Source organism: Halichoeres trimaculatus, unplaced genomic scaffold, assembly GCF_033239565.1.
Source record: "Halichoeres trimaculatus isolate MK-OKI-2021-1 unplaced genomic scaffold, fHalTri1.1 fHalTri1_scaffold_6, whole genome shotgun sequence".
Taxonomy (NCBI): domain Eukaryota; kingdom Metazoa; phylum Chordata; class Actinopteri; order Labriformes; family Labridae; genus Halichoeres; species Halichoeres trimaculatus.
The window spans coordinates 5,323,257-5,344,638 of NW_027437184.1; the positions used below are offsets into that span (position 1 = coordinate 5,323,257).

Here is a 21,382-nt window from a genome sequence, read left to right on the forward strand (position 1 = left end):
CCACGGTAATTTTTGTGGCTCTTGGTCTCTGACTGGTTGGCTACCCTTGCGCTAGTATATCAATGCAATCTCCCATAAACGTTAGCATCAAGCTAGCGCTAAGTTTCCTCTATTGTTTTTGGTCCGTTCAGAGATATAAAAACATGTTGAATATTACAGAGCTTCTTGGGTAAAAAATAATGCAGAAATCTTGAATCGCAGTTTTCTTGGGAAACTGCTAAGCTAAGCTAGCTGCGGTAGAAAAGACGACTTAAGGTCTAGCTGCTCTCAAGTCATTCAAGTGAAGTGAGCAACCAGCCGCAGCAGCAGCAGGCCCAGGTGTTGTAACAACGCTTTGTCATTGGTTGAAGAAGGCGGCAGCTGGATTTAGGGTGTGTTTGTTTACAATGCAGCCTATAAAATAAAACGCTTAAGATTGGTCCTTGTTAGAATACGATCTTTTAACAATTGTGTGTGCAGCCCAACTTGCTAACCTGACCTTGTTTGCCTCTTTAGAAGAGGATTAGAGCCACTGAAAAAAATAGTTGAGATAGTTGAGAATAGTTCTGAGAAAAAAGCCTGAATTCTGACTTTTTTTTTATTATTCTGAAATAAAAGTCAAAATTCTGACTTTTTTTTTCTCAGAAAAAATAGTAACAAAAAACTGAAGTACTTTTTTTTTAGTGTCCCTAATCCTCTTCCGTATGCTACCCACTCAAACTAAAACAAACAAAAACCAAACCTCAACCTTGATCTACGGTGCTGTTTGGACAGAACAGCTCAATAAATATCAGCGTTTTTATGATCCATAATGCTTTGAGAGTTTTACAGCTGAGCAGCATGAACCTATAATTTAATGGAAAGACTTCTTCATAATAAATTCAGAGGAGTTGCTCAAAAAAATCAGGTAATAAGATTCCACCAGCATAACTGATGAACCAAATGCATTAGCTCAATGTGATTGAAGTGATCCTCTTGTTTCCTGCTCTGTGATGTGATACACGCCGTAAAACAGAGGCAGACCTTGTAAATCAGTCGTCCTGGAGTCGAAAAATCTTAATACCTTCAGCAGAAAACATGCAGACTGTTTGAGTGAGCAGCCAAATTTGTTTTACAGACCAGCGTTGAGTTTTCAGTGGACCACATTTGTGTCTCTAAAGTGTGTTCGTGTTGTCTCAAAATAAACTTCATGAGTAAACATAATAAACTTCACTGGCCTCTGTCACTTCCTCAGGCCACAATTTTTTTTTATACCAAAGGAAATACAAACATTCCTGGGCACAAACCTTCCTCTTTTCCACATGTGGCGCTCCGAGTTACACAAAACAGGAGCCTGAGCTGAGCGAATCACACCTCAGGTTCATGTTAATAAAATCTAACTAAGCTCACTCTGAGCGGTTTATGACCCCGAGGAGCTCTGTTAAGAGTCATCTTAATATTAGGTTAGATTTATATGAGTGAAGCAACACTGTTTCTCAGAGCCAAAGACTTCAGGAAACTTTCTCATGAGGTGTGTGAGAGCTGCGAGTCCATTTATCACTATCTCATTTCTTTGTTGTAACAATGCTTCTTGGTAATAAATATTGGATTGTTGTAAAGCCTGTTTATTTGTCTTTTAAATATGCAACTAGGAGGATCTGTCTTAATGTGATTGCCTCACCACTTTCTGGCCCGGAGTCTCACAGACACTGTCATAAAAATGAGACTTTTAACAACATGTGTGTTTGTTTTGGGACAAATTTTCTTTTTACCAGATACAAGGTATTTATCAGTTAAGTTACACAGCGCTACAGTTAAAAACATGACAACAAGTAAATGTTTTGAGTTTGTATTTTACGTCAGTAGCCAGCTATATGTAGTGCTATCGGCAGCCCGGTGTTATCTGTATCTAACGTGACAACAAGCTAACGGTCACTTTGTACAGTAGTTTCATATGAAGCAGAGCTAACGTAACCTCACTCTTCATTTTATTGATAGACTCTCAAGTTTGAACAGACCACTGCAGAATAACTGCTGACTGTGGGTTGGAATCAACATTAGCACAAACAGCTTAGCCCTTTTAGCCTTTAGCTCGTGCTCTATCACTATCATGTTTATCTTTCTTCTGCTCTTCTGTTGCTAGGCGCCGCCCTGTTGGCCATGGCTGCCTTTTGCAGCAGCTTTCTTGTCTTTGTCCGTTTCTTGTAATTTTTTCGTCTCTTTTTCGTAATCTTTGCATTTAAAGTGGATCATTACTATGTATGGCTCATTTGTTGGTCATGGACACCAAAACTTTTGTGTCTTCAGTGATATTTTTACTGCTTTTTCTCCTGTGTTTGTCTGGAGATCCTACATGTAACCATGGCTACATTGTTTACATGTGAAATCAGCTGTTAGCAGCCTGTAGCATGTCAATGCTAACTGGTGCAAGGCCTGATGTCTTCCCACAAGGTGAGGAGAAGGAGGTTAGGACGACGTGCTGGTTCTCAGGTGTGAGCTAAGAAGTGACCACATGGACCTGTCCTTCCATCCATCGTTATTGGGAATGTAAGATATATCTCTAAAAAGATGGACAAGCTAGCCATGCTAACCCAGCAACAGAAGGGCAGAGTAGCATCATGCTATTCACAGACATGGCTAACAGAGCTAACACCAGACACCAACGCCACATTGGACGAACTTCATCTGCTGTGAGCAGACAGGATCCAGGAGACAGAGACTGAACAGACTGCTGAAGAAGCTCAGTCCTGGACCCTGTGGAGGTGGAGGCTGGCTGAACTGGACACTGATGGACAAGCTGTCATCATCTATTTTCTTATGGACCTTTTTGCACTTTCTATAAACTTTCTTTCTTTTGTTTTCTTGATTGCTGCTGTGACTTCAATTTCTTTGTACTTGTTACAATGACAATAAAGTTCTATTCTATTCTATTCTATTCTATTCTATTCTATTCTATTCTATTATATTCTATTCTGTCCTTTTCTGTCTGACAGTTAGGCTCCAGTGTCCACCATCACTACAAAATTGATTCATAAACACAGATGTATCTTCTCACTACTGACTACTGGTGTTGTCATGGAGACTTAAATGTGCCATAAATCAATCCGGTCCAGCTCGACCCAATCGGGGAAGCTAAGAAGTAGCATTTAGGAATAATCTTTATTGGTGTTTATAATGTCATTTTAAAGTGCAGACTATGATTAGGTATATATCTAGAAGGGAGATTTTCTCAAGATCACTTTCAAACTCCTCACAGCTCCTTTAAACGGAGCCACATTTGTAAAGAACATGCATTTGTGGGATGAGCAGCTGAGCTTAGTTTGTGGGTTACACCCATGAAAAATGTGCAAAATCTCCTCTGCCAACACCAAACAGCTAATTCTGCTGTTTCTATTGATATAATAATGTTTTTTGACGTTGAAAGGTTATCTGCTGAAATTTATATAAAGAAAATGAATATGCCATCTAAAATCCTCATAAAGACAAATTAATCTGAATTCAGTGAGAGCTCAGTGTTTGGGTTTGAACTTTCTCATTGATCTAAACAGGAGAGAAACACAACAGGTAACACAGCAATGTGCTTTTAAAGTCAGGAAAGAAGAAGAAAAATGCACATCAGCACACATTGCTGTGAACATTTGTTATATAGTATCCAGTAAAAAACGATTTTTAAGGTGTTTAGAGGAGAAGAAATGCCTCCAAGAAATTTATTTGACATTTGGGATACTCAAAGTAAGTTTTGCTGAGTAACGCTAACATAACTTCTGTGTGCCACAAAAAGGAAAATAAAGAGTTAAATCTATACAGTTGTGTAAAAGATGTTAAATTTAGATCATGAGTAATAGATTGTGGTTTGGTGGGCGTGGCTTCCGCCAAAGTAATTGATATTGTTTTGTCCAAAAATAGCATTGAACTCTGCTCTGTGCATTGAGACTCATGTACAAATAAATAACAGTGATGTAAGAGCATTAAAATTTCCACCAAAGGCTCAGTTATTTTCTTTAAAAACATATCAAACATGATAACTTTGATATAACAGTTAAACACTTCAGAGTGTCTGGACGTTTTTTCACCTCTTTGGTTTATGTCGCAGACTGTCTCCTGCATTTTCTCATTTTTAATAAGTCATACTGATAAGTTTCTCTCAAGTTACCATACATGTGTTTTCATGTTGTTAAGCACACAAACTTTATCTTTACAGTCTTCTGGGGTTAAGAAAATATGATAATAATACTGTCCTCATAAACTCTCTTTGACTCTTAAAGAAAGGTGTATGAAAGAGGCAAAGCAAAGAAAGGAACTTCTACCAACCAAAGCTGGAAGTAGCGAATTTTAATTCAATTTAGCTTTTTTGGCATTCTTTTTTTAAAGTTTATCACATTAGACAAGAAAAAAGATCAGGTGTGGCTTTTCAAACTTACTTATTGAAGTGAAAACCTCAGCCTGTGCTGTCCGGCAGCAGCAGCAGAAGACGAGCAGAGCCCAGAGGACAGAAGACAAAAACTTCCTCATCGTGTTTCTTCCAGTTACCTGCAAAAACAACCAAAAACACATCTTTTAGAACAGGGTGAAAAAAAAATCAGCTGTTATTATCCAGAATAAACATTAGGAAATGTGGAGCTTTTAAAATCCATATTGGCATCAAACTAACTATGCCGTCTTTCAGTCAGCAGGTGCCCCATGTACAGAGGCCAGCCATTGTTGCGCTACGTCCGATAGCTGGGGCTCTTTCTTTTAAAGCTGCCCTGTCAAAAAAAAGGCAAAATGCCCAAAACATAACTTTATAAAACATCAAGAAGACTTACCAGGAGTCTTTTATTATTCGATCACACATAGAAATAAACACAAGCTTTATAAAACCCTGAATCAACAGTTTATGCAATGCCCTGTGTTTCTGCTCTGAGTTACACATCCGTCCAACAATATTCAAAGTTTCCAGCATGTTCCAAATAAATGAGTCACTGATTCCTGTTGGGAGCCATGCAGTCATTGTAGCCTAGAGCCCAGTTCTCAACAAGGCAGAAAACAGACAGAGAACAAGAAGCAGAAAGATTGTTTCAGTCGTCTTCATGTTTTAAGTTTCAAGCCACGAGAACAAAATGTATAGTACGACATTAAAAAGGTAAAGAGTGCACACATGTTCTGCAGATACAGTCAGGGTGAGCTCTTTTTCTTTGTTCTCCTGTGGAGTCCAACATGCACACCAGATGCTGATGTAACTCAGTTACAGAGCAGAGCTTTCACTGCAGGAACTCAAACACAATCACTTTCAAAATGAAAACTTAAAGAAGAGAAATGAAACACTTCACAAGCTGAGGAGACGCTTAAAAGTACCAAAAAGACTTAACGTGAGAGCTGTGGATGTCACTGTGAAACAACGCTCGAAACAAACTTTTAACTGGCCTCTGAAAGACCAAAAACAACTTAAATAAATGAATAGCAGCTGAATAAGCTGTTTGGCATTGGCAATCTGATGCTGATCTCATGAATGCATGTTCTATAAAAATGCGGCTCCTTTAAAAAAAGATTAACAGGCTTTACAGGAATATGAGACTTATTACCAGAATCATTGTTACAACAAAGAAATAATCAACCCAACACAAATGTCCTTACATTTTCTGCTGAGATAAACGACAAAGAGAGAAGGTATTAGGTCAGAGCACGGGTCTGCAACCTTCACTTTTAAAGGGGCCATTTCTCCTCAGCTCAGCTGGATTAAAGTCATTCAGGAGCCACAAAATCTACTTTATCTTCACAACAAAGACAATGAAGTTCATAAAATTCCATGGTAAAATCTAGGAATTAATTGTCAAAAAGAAAAGAAGTTCACATTTATAAAATTGTACATGTGATGTCTAATTTTTTTTTTTAATAAATTTGCAAAATAAAAAAAAAAAAAAATTGGAAAGTTCAGGCAACGTATGTCAAGTGTTTAAAAAAAAAAAAATCACAAATCTTTGAACTTTCTAAATTTGCAAAAATTTTGAAAAAATTAAATTCAGTAATTTTGCTAAAAAAAATTAACTTCAAATATTTGCAAACAAATAAAAAAAAAATAATATAAAAAAATGTTCAAATTTATTTATTTTTTAATTTCAGAAAAATTTGCAAGAAATTTTTAAAAAATGTTGAAATTTCAAAAACCTGCGACAATTTCAAAATAATTGAAATTTCAAAAAATCCCCAAAATAAAATGGAATTATTAAATATGCAAAACTTTCAAATAATTTTAAAAGAATACTTGAATCTGATAACATATATTGGTTATTTCACTTAACTCTACAGTTTTTTGTTTTTTGCTAATGTCTTGCCACATATTAACAATATAAAATAAGCCAGCACGTTGGCAGTTAAATGAATCCATCCACACATAATTAAAATCTGATTTTTTTGTTCATTCAAGGTTTAACTTTTTGTAGATTTAGTTTTCTTCCCAGGGCTGTAAAACTTGAGGTTAGCCACAGGTGCATGGAAAGTTGGTGGGCTGTTGATGTTGTAGGAGGTGAAGTAGAGCAGTGGCAGGCTTTATTGACAGATGGGATGAAGATTTAGCTCAACAAAATGTTAATGCATGATTTTATTTAGTGACAATGTCTTTAATCATAAATACCCTCTGTAAGAAAAAAAACTATTGTTCAATAATATTTTTTAAATCTACAAGGAGCCACTATAAAGGAGTCAAAGAGCCACAGGTTGAAGACCCTTGTGCTAGAAGTTGCCACATTTTATTGGCTGACATTTTTCTAACGACAGTAATACTTCTTGTGTTCACGTTACATGACCTGTTACGCTTTAATCCACTGCACAGCAAAGAGCAAACTCTGCTCCACTTTCACTTCTGGGACTTTGTTAAACATTGTTTTCACCACAACGTCACGGTAATGACCGTTTAATGTTACTATTGTACTTCACACAAGCTTACACCTTCCTCTGAACACACCACCTTTTCATCAAAGGCTTGAGGAGACAGACGAGCTTAACCACTAATTACCACCTTAAGTGTTTGTGAAATAATAACCCGCACAGGAATCTGCTCCAGGTGCAGAAAATCATTTCACTTTCTCGTCACCTGGAGGTCGACTTTCTGTTGTTGCCAAAATAAGCCCTGTTAAAGGTGAATGACTTAAACTGAAACACAGTTTGGGCTTCTAGCCAAGGAGACGCTACGCCACATCCAAGAGGAAGTGAGCCATCAACACCTGTAACATATTTCCAGGACGAAACGCCAGGAGAAACAGTTGAACCTACACATGTCTGTGACTCAGGGAAGTCCTTGGGCAACAGAAAAAAGCAGAGTCAGAGTCTGAGACGAGTTGAGCTTTGAGGCATTAACAAACAGTAGATGTCATTAGAGACAAGCTGTGAAGTGGCTTTGAAAACCCTCAGTAAGTCACTGAGAACTCTGGTTTCCCATGTGTTTCAGCTTCAAACCAACAACGGTGCTGCCCAACAATCCTTACAGGCTGAAATATGAAAAGATATAAAACAGGTGGATAAACTCACTTCTAAATGTATAACAAACAAAAACACTTCAGCTAAACAAAAGGGACTGGAAGCTTCCAGGCTGTTTTCTCTGACCCAGTTTGAGTGTTTATAATTATAGTCATTTAGCTGGAATGTACCACTTTGGGTGTGGGTATACACTTTTTCATAAAACGGACTGAGACTCAAAGAGAGATGCATATTTGGTGTTAGTGCTTGGCTCAGGAGGAGCAGCGTCTTATCATTTCACTCCACATTAAGTCCTACGAGGTGTCCTTTGATTGTTGAACTGACTGGTTATATATCGCTTATGCATGCATGATCATTGGGTCAGCTGGCTCGGGTGGCCTCTGTGGGACCATGGGAGCAGATCAGTGCTTGTGCCAAAGCTCTGCCTGATTTACTGCTTCTGTGCTGCAGACACAAGGACATTCAGAGCTATAAACCAGCATCATTTGCATCCCAGCTTGCTGAAAGCTCCCTCAGCGCGCTCTGGAGCAAGGTTATAATAGTTAACTAAAACGAAACAAAAAATGAAAACTTAAATTTAAAATACATTGCAGTTAACTCAAACTAATAAAAACTAGAAGAGAAAACAAAAACGATAAGTAAACTAAAACTGTATCTTGTGTTCACAAAACTAACTGAAACTAACCAAAATTAAAGACAAAATGTCCTTACTTATCGTTTCTGACAATATTAACAGCCTTTAGGATTTAAATTAATCCGACACATTTTCCCAACCAATTTAACGACAGTTTTCCGGCGGTTGTCAGCAGCATACGGCACCATCACAGCGACGTACTGGGACGTGCTTGTTTACTGCACTGACTGGCTGTGCTCTGTATAGCGACCAAACATAGTGGAGCGATGAATCAGAGCTTCTGTAATAGTTTAATTTCATGTGAGTCTGAATTTATTGTTACAGAGTCCAAATTTCTAATTATTAAAGCTCATATTATATTGTTTTATATAATTTATGTTAACATTATTTTTATCCAATTCATGTTAACATTATTTTATATAATTGATGTTTATATTTCTTTATTAAATTTATATTATTTTCTTGTGTTTAAGGCAGCAGCCAACAGTTCAGTATCAGCATTGACTGAGCAGTGAGCACTATGTTGAACTGGAAAATAAACTGTATTACAAAATATTTACTCTGACCTTTTTGAATCCTGCACCTGGTTAATAAGGTGTGAAAAAAACTACAACTAAACTAAAACTAAACTAAAACTTAGCCTTGTTGCAAAAATTGAAACTAAATAAAAACTAGAATGCCCGCTCTAAAACTGATTAAAACTAAACTATAATGGAAAAAAAAACGTCAAAACTAACTACAACTAAACTATAATGGAAAAAAAATGTCAGAACTAACTAAAACTAAACTGTGATGACAGATCCAAAACTATTTAAACCTTGCTCTGGAGAAGTCTCAGTGAAATACACCACCAGAAGTCCTGCAGCATTTGTGCAACCCAGTCAGAGATCTGATGCTTTATTTAAGGAGTGCCAGCCCAGATGACAACAACCACAGCCCTAAATTACTCCACAAATAAAAGGACTGAATCCCTCTGCTTATAAATCACAGCCTGAGCCCACCCTGGACACAGTGTGGCCTGTTGTTGCAGGTTGTAGCACCATGACACATTCCTGGAAAGGGGCCTGTTGAATTTATTCCCCCACGCTCCTCAATCCTCTCGACCCCCTCCCGGCATTTCTGGAATATGGAGGAAATAGCACCGAGGAGACGGCATGACAGGAAAGAATATGATATGAAGAGGTCAAGAGAGGACAGGCAGTGGCTGTATTGTGAACACAGACTGGTACACTGAGTACTTCCTGTTTTCCATTTAGTAACTGAAACAAATCAAAACAGGTGAAGAAGGGCTACACAAGATAGCTAACAACTAATATCTCAATATTTTTCACGATACATGTCTAAATATTCTAATTTCTCCTCTAAATCACTTTATACTCAAGCAGACCTTTCAGTTGTATTTTTAAAATTTGCATGCAAAAAGGGGAAAATAACAGAAAAATTAGGGTTAGCTAACTTTTTTTTTCACACCAAACTTTATGTAGTTTAATATTTTCAGTTCCAGTAAAATAATTCATTCAGATTTATTTAACTGGGGATCTTCGAATAATCTTTCGAATAGTTAAGAGTAGTTTTGTCCCAATCAGCATTTTTTGCCCCCGATCTCTAGCCCGCTTAGAAGAAGAAGTGGAAAGTGAAGCAGTACAGTTTTTGGTTTTGTGTGCTAACAATACGAAAAAGTAAAAAAATAATTGGCAAAACTTATCAAGTCTATTGAATTTAGTCTAGCTAATTTTGAAGTTAAAGCTCTCTGGATCCCAAACCCGTCAACAGGATCAAAATACCAATCAATTCTAAATGACCGGCATTTTCAAACCATTTGTCCAATCCAAAAACTGAAAACACAGGTTAATCGTCGGATTCTCAAATTTCCGAGGGTACCTGAATGTATCACATATAAAGCTGGAAACATGTCTCAACATGATGGGGGAGACGGGAGAATTTCATCAACATAGCTTTAGATTTCATGTCGTCTCAGAACATTTGAAGAAAATGACCGGTTTGCTCGATAAATTTAGTTGAAAAAATAATTACGCTTCTTACGGCTTTCAGCAAACCCTGAACGGTGGACAACTTGTTTGCATGTAGCACGCTAAAATCAGACACTGCCCTGAACACAACTCTCCAAAGATGGTGAGAAACGTCAAACGTACATATTAGACACCAACGGGACAATCTCATGTTTTTCTCTTTTCTTGGAGATATTCATTTTGCTACAAACTTGATTATAACTTTAACTGACCTGAACCATCCATGGTAAGGGATCAACCTCGTGTGCTGCCAGACTCTGCAGAAACACCGATCATCAAACTGATCTCACCTTCATCACATCCTCACATGACATCAGCACATGACACTAAGGTTTGTTTATTTTCTTGCCCTTTGAGCCGTTTGTCCTTGTAGAGTTACCGTAGGGTGCTGTAAAGCCGACGTTATTGCTGTAACGTATCTGGTTGTAATAAAGCTAAGTGTTGCTGTGTTACCGTACCTTATTTTAACATTCTTTCATCAACTTTATGAGGTTGGCTGCACTTATAGAGCTCGGTTTTACTGACGCTTTGGCGTTCAGCAGCAATTTTGGCCTAATGACGGCTAGCATGAATGATCGGTTGAGAGGATCGGCTAGAATTCCCGATACTTAAAAAACTGCCGATATTAAGGATCAGGATTGGGACATCCCTAGTTACAAGCGACTATCAAATTGCTCTTTTGCTTAAAATGCTCATCCCTAGTGCACAGCTGGGTGCCGTGACTGAACGGCAAACATGGGGGAGGGGCAGAGTGCGCAGAGAAATGAAAGTGAAACTCAAGAACATGCTGCAATCGTTTGTTGTCGTGGTAAACAGCCGAGACAGAACCAGGCAGGGCTTAAACAGACAGCGAAGCCAGTCCAAATGAGCAACTACACCTCAGAAAACAAGCCCCACGAACCCACAACCTGCAACTGGTTAGGCGTGAACGCAAGCGAATCACCAAAGAGATATCCATCCCCACGTCTGAAAACATTGACGTGACTGCTTGTACTCAATGGTCATTTTATATATCTCCCATGTAACAACCTGTGATACATCAAGTATAATTACTTTATGGGCCACCCCTGAGGTAAAGGTGTAAACAGCCAAAGTACTGATCTCTTACAGGTGTCTCAAACAAAGCTGTTTAACTTTGTCCTTCCTAGGTGAGCTCCAGCTGCACAACTCTTCCTGAATTCAAAGATGACGACAAACCACAAGAACTCATCTCCATCTGGCCTCAAGTTACACATAACTTTTGCGTTTTCACATGAAGGTGTGGCTCTGTGAGAGATAAGACACTTCAGCAACACTGGATCCTCCCAGGATCTAAGGTCTACAGCGGGGCAGGGGTTTCTGAGGAACAAGCTTTCCAAAGAAATCTCAGAGAAACATGTTTAGTTTGCTCATGTTCTCCGTTTCTGCTGGACTTCACTCAGAAACAAATCCAGAGAGAGAAAAACCTGGCTGGTCCAAACTGCAGCTGTTTTAGGTCAGTCACACTGGTGCCAGTTGGGGAAGTCATTCAGTTACATTGATTCTGTTCATGTTTGGGGCGAAACAGATCCAAAATATGCCAGAGTTTCTGATCAAGGAAAAAGTAGTTTCTTTCCTTCCAGTTCTGAAAAATACAAACAAGAGTGAACTCAACCAGCAAAAAAAGTGCTGACAACGAGAACAGCAGAGATGTACTGTTGCAAGAGATCAACAAACTTGCTACAGCTGACAATGATTTGATTGAATACTTTTGAGGACTTCTACTTGGTTTTGAAATGTGAAAAGATTGAGCTGCAGACAAGCTGTAAAGACGCAACAAACAGCTGTGCAAAATCAATCATCTGACAAGTTTATGTGTTGTGCAACAAAGTTATTCCAAAAGCAGAATATGAAACTACTTCACCCACAGAGCAGACAAAGCCAGACGTCTCAGCTTCCCTTTCCTCGAACAAACTGCTGCAGAGCATGAAATCAGCTTTTTCTTGTTGATTAAATGAAAGCAGGCCAGAACTACTATGTAATCTCCTTACGCGAGGCAAACATACTCTCCAACCTTTCCAGTCTGCAGTCCAGTATGAAGATAAACACCCAGCTCCTGATGCTGAGCAGGTATTTTCTTACTGTTCTGAATCAGAACAGGACTGAAACGTACAGATTCAAGCAGAGGCTTTGGCAAACAGACTCACATATGAGTGCAGGGCGATACATGCATGTTGCATAATTCTTAACATACAGTATGAGCATGTGCACAGAGTATCCACAGGCTGTGAACAAGCTCAGACAGAGCCTGCATGTCGCCGTGGGAGATTTAACTCAACACTTGCAGAGAAAACAATTTCAGATTCAAACTTGCAGCTCTGTGCTTTTACATTTGCACAGCTTGTAAAACAAAACTTTCTACTTTATTAGGCTTTAACACCACCTCAGTATAGATATTTTTAATTCAAGTTTCTCTGACTTAAGGCTGTTTTTTTTAATGTAGTTCCTTTATTTCACTCAGTTTAGGCCCGGGGTCTGCAACATTTACTTTCTAAGGAGCCATTTAGCCTAAGCTCACTTGGATTTAAGTCATTCCAGAGCCACAAAATTAACTTAATCTTCACAATAAAGTCTGTAGAGTTAATACAATTCTAAAATAGTTAAAATCTAGTACATAATAATCTAAACAAGAGTTGTTTTTTTTCCTAAATTATGAAATTGTATATGTCATGTCTTCGTTTTTTCATTTTTTAATAACTTTGCTAAAATTTTGAAAAGCTTAGAAATTTTCAAAGCTTTCAAAAAATAAAATATAATTAAAATAAAATTTGCAACATGTAAAACAATAGAAATTTTTAAAAAGTTGAAATTGAAAGATTTTGAAATATTTTTTTTTTCAAAGTTGAACTTTAAAAAAATTCAATAAAATTTGAAAAAATTGCAAAAATTAAAAGTTTTTTATAGAGTACCTGAATTTGATTTTATAACATTTCTTGACTCATTATTTGTTTTTTGCCAATATCTTGCCACATATCAAGTATGGATATCAACGTTTTTGTCTTTAATCAGAAATACTATCCGTAAGAAATATGAGTTTTTCAATAATATTTTTTCATATACATATTTTTTTTATAATTTATTTTTTTAAGCTACAGGGAGCCACAGTTAAGGAGTCAGAGAGCCACATGAGGCTCCAGAGCCATAGGTTGCAGACCCCTGGTTTAGGTCAAAGAGCACCAAAGTTCTACTCTCACTTCCACTAATCTTCATGAGGTCAAAAAAAGAACAACATTTCTAGAGACGGAGCAGTTTCGCAACAAATTTTTACACATATTGGTATTTCAGTTCCTCCCTATTCAAAGAAAACAGAACTGAGCTTTCCTTCAATTCATAGTTTCTCAGGGAAATGTCAGAACATTGTGAGAGACTCTCTTATGAATCAAATAGTATAAGTTCAGAAAGGGTAAAGACTTCTAAAAGTCAAATCTTTTTGTTGACTACGTGTGGCTAATGCTACGGCAAATTTGTTACAGATGCAATGAGAGCTGATGCAAAGCATCTGCAGCCCAATTACAACTAAAAATAAGCTCTGAGACACAACCATTCCCCTTTTTCTCCACTGCTCAGGGACGTGACTCAGCATTGTAATGTGGCAGTTCTTGCACCAGTAATTCATTACCAGATTGCTGTGTCGTATGCAAGTTCATCCTTGGTAGAGGTGCTAACAGGAAATATTTACACAACGTGGCTTGTTTATACTACAGGAGAATGAATGGAGACACAGCCAGGGTCAACGCTACACACAGACATGTTTACTCTGTGCAAGAGTAGATAAGCTCACCATCAACTCGCTAAAGCTTTTTTATGGTATGTAAACACTGTAGGCCCATAAAAAAGCAATTTCATTAAAAAGATAATAATTCAAAATAAAAAAAGACTCAGACTAAGGTACATTGGATATACACTGAGAGGAGAAGCTCTGCAAAGTGCTTATAAGATTACTTCATAATGCAGATCTGTGTTTTGGCTCTATGTTACGAGACGTCGTCCTCTTGAGTAAGCACATCACCTGCCATGGAGCTTAATTAAGTCTGACAGATTTATGGCATCCCTCCATTTGTTGCCATCCATTTGTTCACATTTCAATGACTGTCAGAGCCAATTACTGCCATCATGTCTCATGTAAACCACTGCAGGGCATCACTAACCTTGGTTTCTTCGGACTGGGACTGTGTGTACAGTGACATTGTGTGCTGCTTGCTAAGGGTGGAGCGGATTGTTCATTCATCTCTTGTGGTTTAAAATCTGAGATCTGTTTTTTTTCTTATCAGAATAAATCACAGTAGGCTAAATTTTTTGTTGTTTTAGGTGAATTACAGTTAATGCCGGAGTAGAAATGAATTATGGGCAGATTTAAAACCCAGCAGCTCAAAGCAGACATGCAAACGTACATTTGTTTTACTTTATTTTACCATGTTAAAGCTACTGTGAGGCGTTTTGGCCATTCACAAAACAGACTGAAGATGGTATTTATGCCCCTATATGACCCACAAAGCAAAGCAGACCATCAGTGATAAGACTGTCTATTTTCATAGAGCTATTCATGACATCTAAAGAGTAGGTTTCAGACAAATTTGCTGACTACAAACTCCAGAAACAATTGATTGTTTTACATTTCTGTGCAAAGATGTCCATCTAAAGTTTCATGTTACTACCAGTAAAGTTTAAATTCCACATTTAACTCATGAAAGTAAAAACATAGACAAAAACTAGGGGTTGAGTTTTAGGGATGGGTACCAAAATTGGTACTTTTATAGGTACCGACTGAATTCTGCCAAAAATACTGTGTATTAATTCATTTAAAACCAAAAGGTACCATGTTTAGGTACCTAAATGCATCCTTGTGACTGTGAGGGAGTGGAAGAGTAGGTGGTTTTCCATGCTGGACTTGAACAAAGCATTGCAAGGGTATATATTAAAGAATACATACGTTAAATTGGAAAAAAAGGAATATTTTATTATTAAACAACTGATATTTTTTACCTTATAAACACAAAAAGTACCGAAAATTGGTACCGTTGAGTACCGGTATCGATTGCCAGGTACCAGACATTGGTACTGTTTCATTTCAAATGTGAAAGGTACCCATCCCTATTGAGTTTAGCATAAAACCATCCTATCTTCCTTGGACACCAAGTTACAGAACTGTTTCAGGTGCCATATTGAAAATACTGACATATAAATAAAGGCTCTGAGGCTCCTCACCAACAGTAAAGGGTAAACTCTTCCAGACTGCCAAATTATAAATAAATTAACCCCACTATATAGTCTGTGCCATTAGAGAAATTAGGTATTCAGGCAGTAAATATGTTGAGTAATGCTGTAAAAGCTGTAGCCAACTTAGAGCGGGAGAATTTTTTTTAGAACACAACACTGTCCACTCTGGGCTTCCATACACAGCACTACAGCGTAATTATAGGAAAAAAATATATATATTTCATTTACAAATTATAATATTAGCTATATCACTGTTTATTATTTGCACTGGTTGTATGGAAAGAGTCCTTGAATCTCTTTTACTGCAGCTAGCAAAATTTAGGCGACACAGTTTCTCGTAACGTCTCATTACCAACGGTTACACATTAGCCAAAAATCCGCTTACCTCGCTCTTGACACACTTTTCTGGGAATTGTTCTTTGTACTAAAAAAGTAGTAAAAAAAAAAGAATTTTCTTTAAAAAAAGAAGCAAAAATTAATGTGAACAGCTTTCAAACAGCACAAAAAGACTTAAAAATCCTGCTCCTAGCTTTCCTGATCCTCCTGAGTCTGCTCATCATCATCTCCAGCTGGATAGCAACCGTCCTAGTGACGTCACCGCAGGACAGTTGTTTCTAGAAATTACCAACACTTCAGCAGCGTGAGTCCTGTGAGTGTATAAACTGCATGTATTTTCAGATTTATCCGTGTTTACGTGTTAAAACCCGAATAGTTTCATCCTTAAAACAAGTTTATCGCTAAATTACAACACCTTTGTACCTCTGTGCCAGATGCTCTGTCACTAAAGTTCGCGCAAAGTTTAAAAACTTTCTCCCTCTGCTTTGCTGTGAGAAAGTGAACCCCCCGCCTCGTCTACTACAAGAAAACCAACATGTCGGAATTAAAGAAGCCACGCCAAGTGAGTCGTTGTTTCTTTAGCTTGGAGCTAACACAAGTTTCGAGTGTCCTGTAACACATTCCCCTTCCTGGGGGAAACCTGTTGGACCCAGTTATTGACAACCATCCCAGCATGTTCGGTACACACGAGAGCTCAACGCTTCAGCGACCTTACAAAGATGAAAGGAGGGATTACCGGGTGAATAAATGCAGTAAAAGACGACAACTTACCGGTTTCCCCTTGACTGTGAAAAGTGATGTTACATTTAAGAGTGAGGATGCAATTTCTCTTGGCAACCCGGGGTTATGAGCAGGACAGAGTGGGGTTCAGCCGCTGCCACGTACAGAACCTCCTGGAGGGTTTGACCGTAATACTCCACGTAAACGTGCAGAGACATTCCTTCTAGAGCTTATTTTGTGGCTCTGGAGTGTTTGTCCCTCAGTCAAACTTCCTCGCTTTGTGTTAAAGACTTTGAAATATCCACAGAAACCCAATGTATTTCTTTTAAAAAAAAAGTTTAAATAACCCATCATAATATTTAGAATTATAACAGAAAAGCTTTCATTTGGTTTTGCATGGATGTAATTAAATTATCATTTTCCTCTCAAAAAAAAAAAAAGATACTGCCCCTACAAATAATTCTCATTTGTTTCAATCGATTTTACAAAAAAAAAAGCTAACAAAAAAAAGCAGTTTTTATTGATGGAGGATATTTAAAGCATCTCCCTCCTCTACAGTTCAATCTTCTATGATACTTACGGTAACGAGAGTCCATGCACTCCGTCACGTTTACAGCCTGGATCTGGGTTTATAAGGCATGTTCTTTGGATGGCCTGGGCTGGAAAGGAACATCTGAACATGTTTTTACGATTACATGCTCATGAACTTTCTGTTTTTCTGATTCAGTGCTGTTCCAGTCTCATTTCCCCTGTTCTGACTAAGAGAAAGCCATGTAGGAAATAATACATTTTACAACACATGCACAAAAACATGAATGAGACATATTACATGTACATTTAAATTTAAAAAGGTGTAATTTATCTGATAGAGAAACAGTCTTGTGAACATGTGGCAGGATGAGAACCATCTGATGAAACATTCTCTTTTATTGCAGCAAGCAGCACATATTTGCTTATAGTCTGCAATGAATAAAATAACATTTAAGTTGCTTATATGATCATTACATTTTGAATTTAAACTATTCTCTGTACTATAAATATATATTTTTTATTCATTTTTAAATAGGATTTTTTTTTCCTGATAATGTATGACTTGGCATGTTACAGTTTGGCTTTTTTTTCCCATCATCCTTTAAATTAAGTTTATATACTTCACAAGTTTATCTGATAATTGAGATTATCATGGGTTTATGGGCTTATTTCTTATCTTGCATGGTGACACCTATGGGTAACACATGTAATGGAGTTTTTCCAGCAGGAGTCACTGTGGGGCACCTTCTGTATTTATGTCTTTTTCTGTATACACGTCAACAGTCTTTGCATACATGTAAAAAATTTAGCCCTGGCCTTTCAATCCATTTGCCTTTTTTAGACTCCTGCTTTCATTTTTTCCCTTGGTGACTCACCATGACTCATAAGCCAAAGGGATGAATAGCATTTAATAGTACGTCTTCACACAGGGAAATAAGTTTGTTATGGCCTTTATCTGCTGCACTAAGTTTCCTTTGTCAACTACTGCGTCTGCCAATGTTGCCTGTTTTTTGTGTTTGGCTGTTCCTCCCTCAGTTTTGAGCCTCCTGTCAGCTGTCAGTAAATGACAGTGTTCTAACCTACATGTGAAATTAATATAGATTAAACCATTTGATTGATCATAGACCTGAGGGCTGCATCTAATGTTAATGTCTTTAAAAACGAACTCAAAACCTACCTTTTTAGTCAAGCTTTTACCTGAATTACCTTTTAGTGTTTTATTTATTTTAAGTACAGACCATTTTTTATTATTTTATCTTGTCTTATTTATTTATTTATTTATTTATTTATTTATTTATTTATTTATTTATTTATTTTTGTTTATGTATTTATTTATTTTATTTTATTCTATTTTATTTTATTTTATTTTTTCTATTTTTTTTTATTTTTTTATCTTTTCTTTTTAAAATCTTTTATATTTTCCGTATTTTATTCTCTTTTTTCCCTGTTTTTTCTTTATTTATTTATCATTTTATATATATATATATATATATATATATATATATATATATATATATATATATATATATATATATATAAATTTTTTTTCATTTTTAAACCTATAAGACGGCGTTTCCTCGGTACATACTGGGTACAGCAGTGTGCTTTATTATTGTCTTTTATCTATGTTGCTTTTTATGTTGCTTTTACACACTGTGTATGGGTTGCTGTGTGGGTGGGTTCCAGGGCTGGGTGGAGTGGGTTTTGGGTATAAATCTTTTATTTAATTCATGTGTCTGTTAATAAAGCACTCTGTGCTACATTTTATTTGTATGAAAAGTGCTATATAAATACATTTTGATTGATTGATTGATTGATTGATTGATTGATTGATTGATTGATACACTTGAAAATAATCCTACAAATCTCTGACTTTGTGCAAAAACAGATTTAAGTACTTCTTTATACCTCTCTCCTTGCATGCCGCAGAGAGGAGGTGACTTCTTTGCCTCCATTGCTGTTGTTTTAGTTTTTATCTCCAGCTATTTATAGTTATTTACTATTGCTTTTTATACTTGCACCATGAATTGTTCAGTTTACAGACACACTTGGACTTTTCATCATTACCCCTCGTGCACTTTATTTCTGAATTCACTTTATTTCAACTTGTATGTTTTTATCATGTATGTTTCATGTAAAAAGTAATCTACGCTTTTTATTCTTTCTTTATATCCTACATCTCGGCTGGAATTCTTTAACGCTCTTTACCTGGGAGTCAAAAAAAAAACCATTTTTATTCTTTGGCTTTTAACCCAGCTTGAGACTCTGCTCATGCTTTAGTGTTTTATGGTTTGGGGATAGATCTTACGTTCCTAATAATGATAAATGGAAGGACAAGTCAATGTCATCACTTCTTAGCTGTCACCTGAGATCCAGCATGTCGTCCTCACCTCCTTCTCCTCAACTTGTGGGAAACATCAGGCCTTACCAGTTAGCACTGACATGCTACAGGCTGCTAACAGCTGATTTCACATGTAAACAATGCAGCCATGGTTACATATAGGATCTCCAAACAAACAGAGGAGAAAAAGTAGTAAAAATATCAATGGAGCTTCAAAAAGTTTGGTGTACACGACCAACAAATGAGCCATACAAAGTAATGATCCACTCCACATACAAAGATTACGAAAGAGAGACGAAAAAATTGCAAGATTAAAAAATTACTGCGTGCACCTTTGTTTTATTGATTTATTTGTTTTATTTACTTATTTTTTCCTGCACTACGTTTATGTACAGTACTCTGTTTCAGCTGTGGTTGTTTTTAAAGTGCTTTATAAATAAAGTTGAGTTGAGTTGAGTTGAAATGTATCTCTTTGTGTAGTTCAAAAACATGACTGAGTGCATGTCTGCTGTAAACTGAATTGCACCTCAAGGGACATTTAATAAAATGTCTATGACAATGTCACAGAACTTATGCTAATTTTAAAGCAAACACACACATCAATGTCTACGCTCCACCTCCAACCCACCAACCCACACCCCCAGTGCACAAGGTAAACACAATTTAATTAAAATCCCTGCAGATGAACTGAGGAACTGTGGACTACTTCACATTCTTTTTGTATGTGATTTTAATGAACAAAGAGGAACTAAAATGAATATAATCATGGTGGTTTAATAGGGGAGACAACCAAAAACATAATTTAAGGCGTATACTGAGTTTAACTTCATATCATAATGACTGCACTGCTCAGTATTGTCCACTAGGTGTCAGCAGCTTTTAGCAGATGAAGCAGCTTTTCCATTTGGATGGATTTTCAGTCAAACCTGTTAGTCAAATAGTGAAGATGTCAAAAAGTTTAACTTTTTTTTAGCAGCTAATATAACTTTCTTAAAAAAAACAAACAAACAAGGAATTTAGAATTCATATGGTTGAAAACCTTTAGGCCTCCCACAAGCCAGCTTCCTTACAAAGCATCTCTTACTGCTTTGAAAATGTAACTAAGTTACCAACAAACTTCAGACAGTAGGTGTCAGCCTTTGCCTGATTGACATTGTGATGGCTTACAGTACACTGAAATGATCACAGTTGTATTTATTCTTCAAACTTTTATATAAAACACACCTTTTTTCCTTGTAGCGAGCAGCCTCCCCCAGACATACCACAACAATCTGTCCCTCCTGTCCCAACAGGGCGTCTCAGCCATTAGCTAAACACTTAAGTATTTTGAGTGTCACACCGTCAAGGTCCAAGAAAAATACACCAACCATCAGGTTATTTCCACACCTGAGTAGAAGCTTTGTGCTGAAAAAAAAAGGCTGTGAAACTGTTATTTCGTAATGACACGGCATGTCTCACTGAAACCAATAAGAGAGGAAAACAAATGGTAAAGAACGGCAGAGGAATGTCTTCACCGTCTTTGATGTGTTGTTGAAGTTATTTTTATAGGTTGGAGACATTTTCAGATGAAGGTGTCATCAGTGAACAAAATATGTTTCTGTCTGAGTTCAGAGGCGTCACGTTTTCAGAGTGTGGCCTGATGACAAAATGAGCACAGGACTGACTTGCTCCCATTCATTTGGCTGAGGTTAAAGTTTTCCAGATGTCTGAAGCGCTTCCTTACGTAGAGCCTCGTCCTGTGCCTGGCTCGTGCTGGTAAATAGAGCATCGGAGAGTTCACAAGGTCAAATATGCAGACTTGTTTTGCTGGGATGATTTAGAGTGGACACGCTTACCAGATAGTGCAGTACATGAGGATGAGAGCTGGTATGCTTCCTGACTATCTGTACAGAGCTGAGAGATTAGGAATGAGCACACAGAGAGAAGGTTTCAGGGATTTTAACAAACTTCATCAGCTGAGTTCAGGGACTTGGTAGGGATTGCAGCAATTTGGATTTGAAAAGTTTCTCCAAATTTTCCTGAATGGGCTGCTCATGTTCTTGTAAACATTCACTTTTTTCAGATTGTTCTTCTCAGTAAGAGCCATAGTGAGGTACAGTGAGTCTATGTGGAAATTCTGCCCTACAATTTTGTCTATTCACCAAA

General features: G+C 37.2%; 1 protein-coding gene across 6 annotated transcripts in view; it reads right to left on the reverse strand.

Annotated features, from left to right (window-relative positions):
- p4ha2 (procollagen-proline, 2-oxoglutarate 4-dioxygenase (proline 4-hydroxylase), alpha polypeptide 2) overlaps positions 1-16,546 on the reverse strand; it is a 36,213-nt gene extending 19,667 nt beyond the window's left edge. For 4 of the 6 annotated variants that reach the window (XM_074672854.1, XM_074672849.1, XM_074672852.1 and 1 more), the window contains exons 1-2: positions 16,417-16,546; positions 4,380-4,488 (exon numbers count right to left, since the gene is read on the reverse strand). In XM_074672854.1, coding sequence (XP_074528955.1) covers positions 4,380-4,470 — 91 coding nt within the window. In that variant the 5' untranslated portion in view covers positions 4,471-4,488; positions 16,417-16,546. Of the gene's footprint in view, positions 1-4,379; positions 4,489-15,694; positions 15,734-16,068; positions 16,113-16,416 lie in introns of those variants that run through there. The other 2 variants (XM_074672850.1, XM_074672851.1) reach the window with 2 other exon arrangements.
- Positions 16,547-21,382: the final 4,836 nt, after the last annotated feature.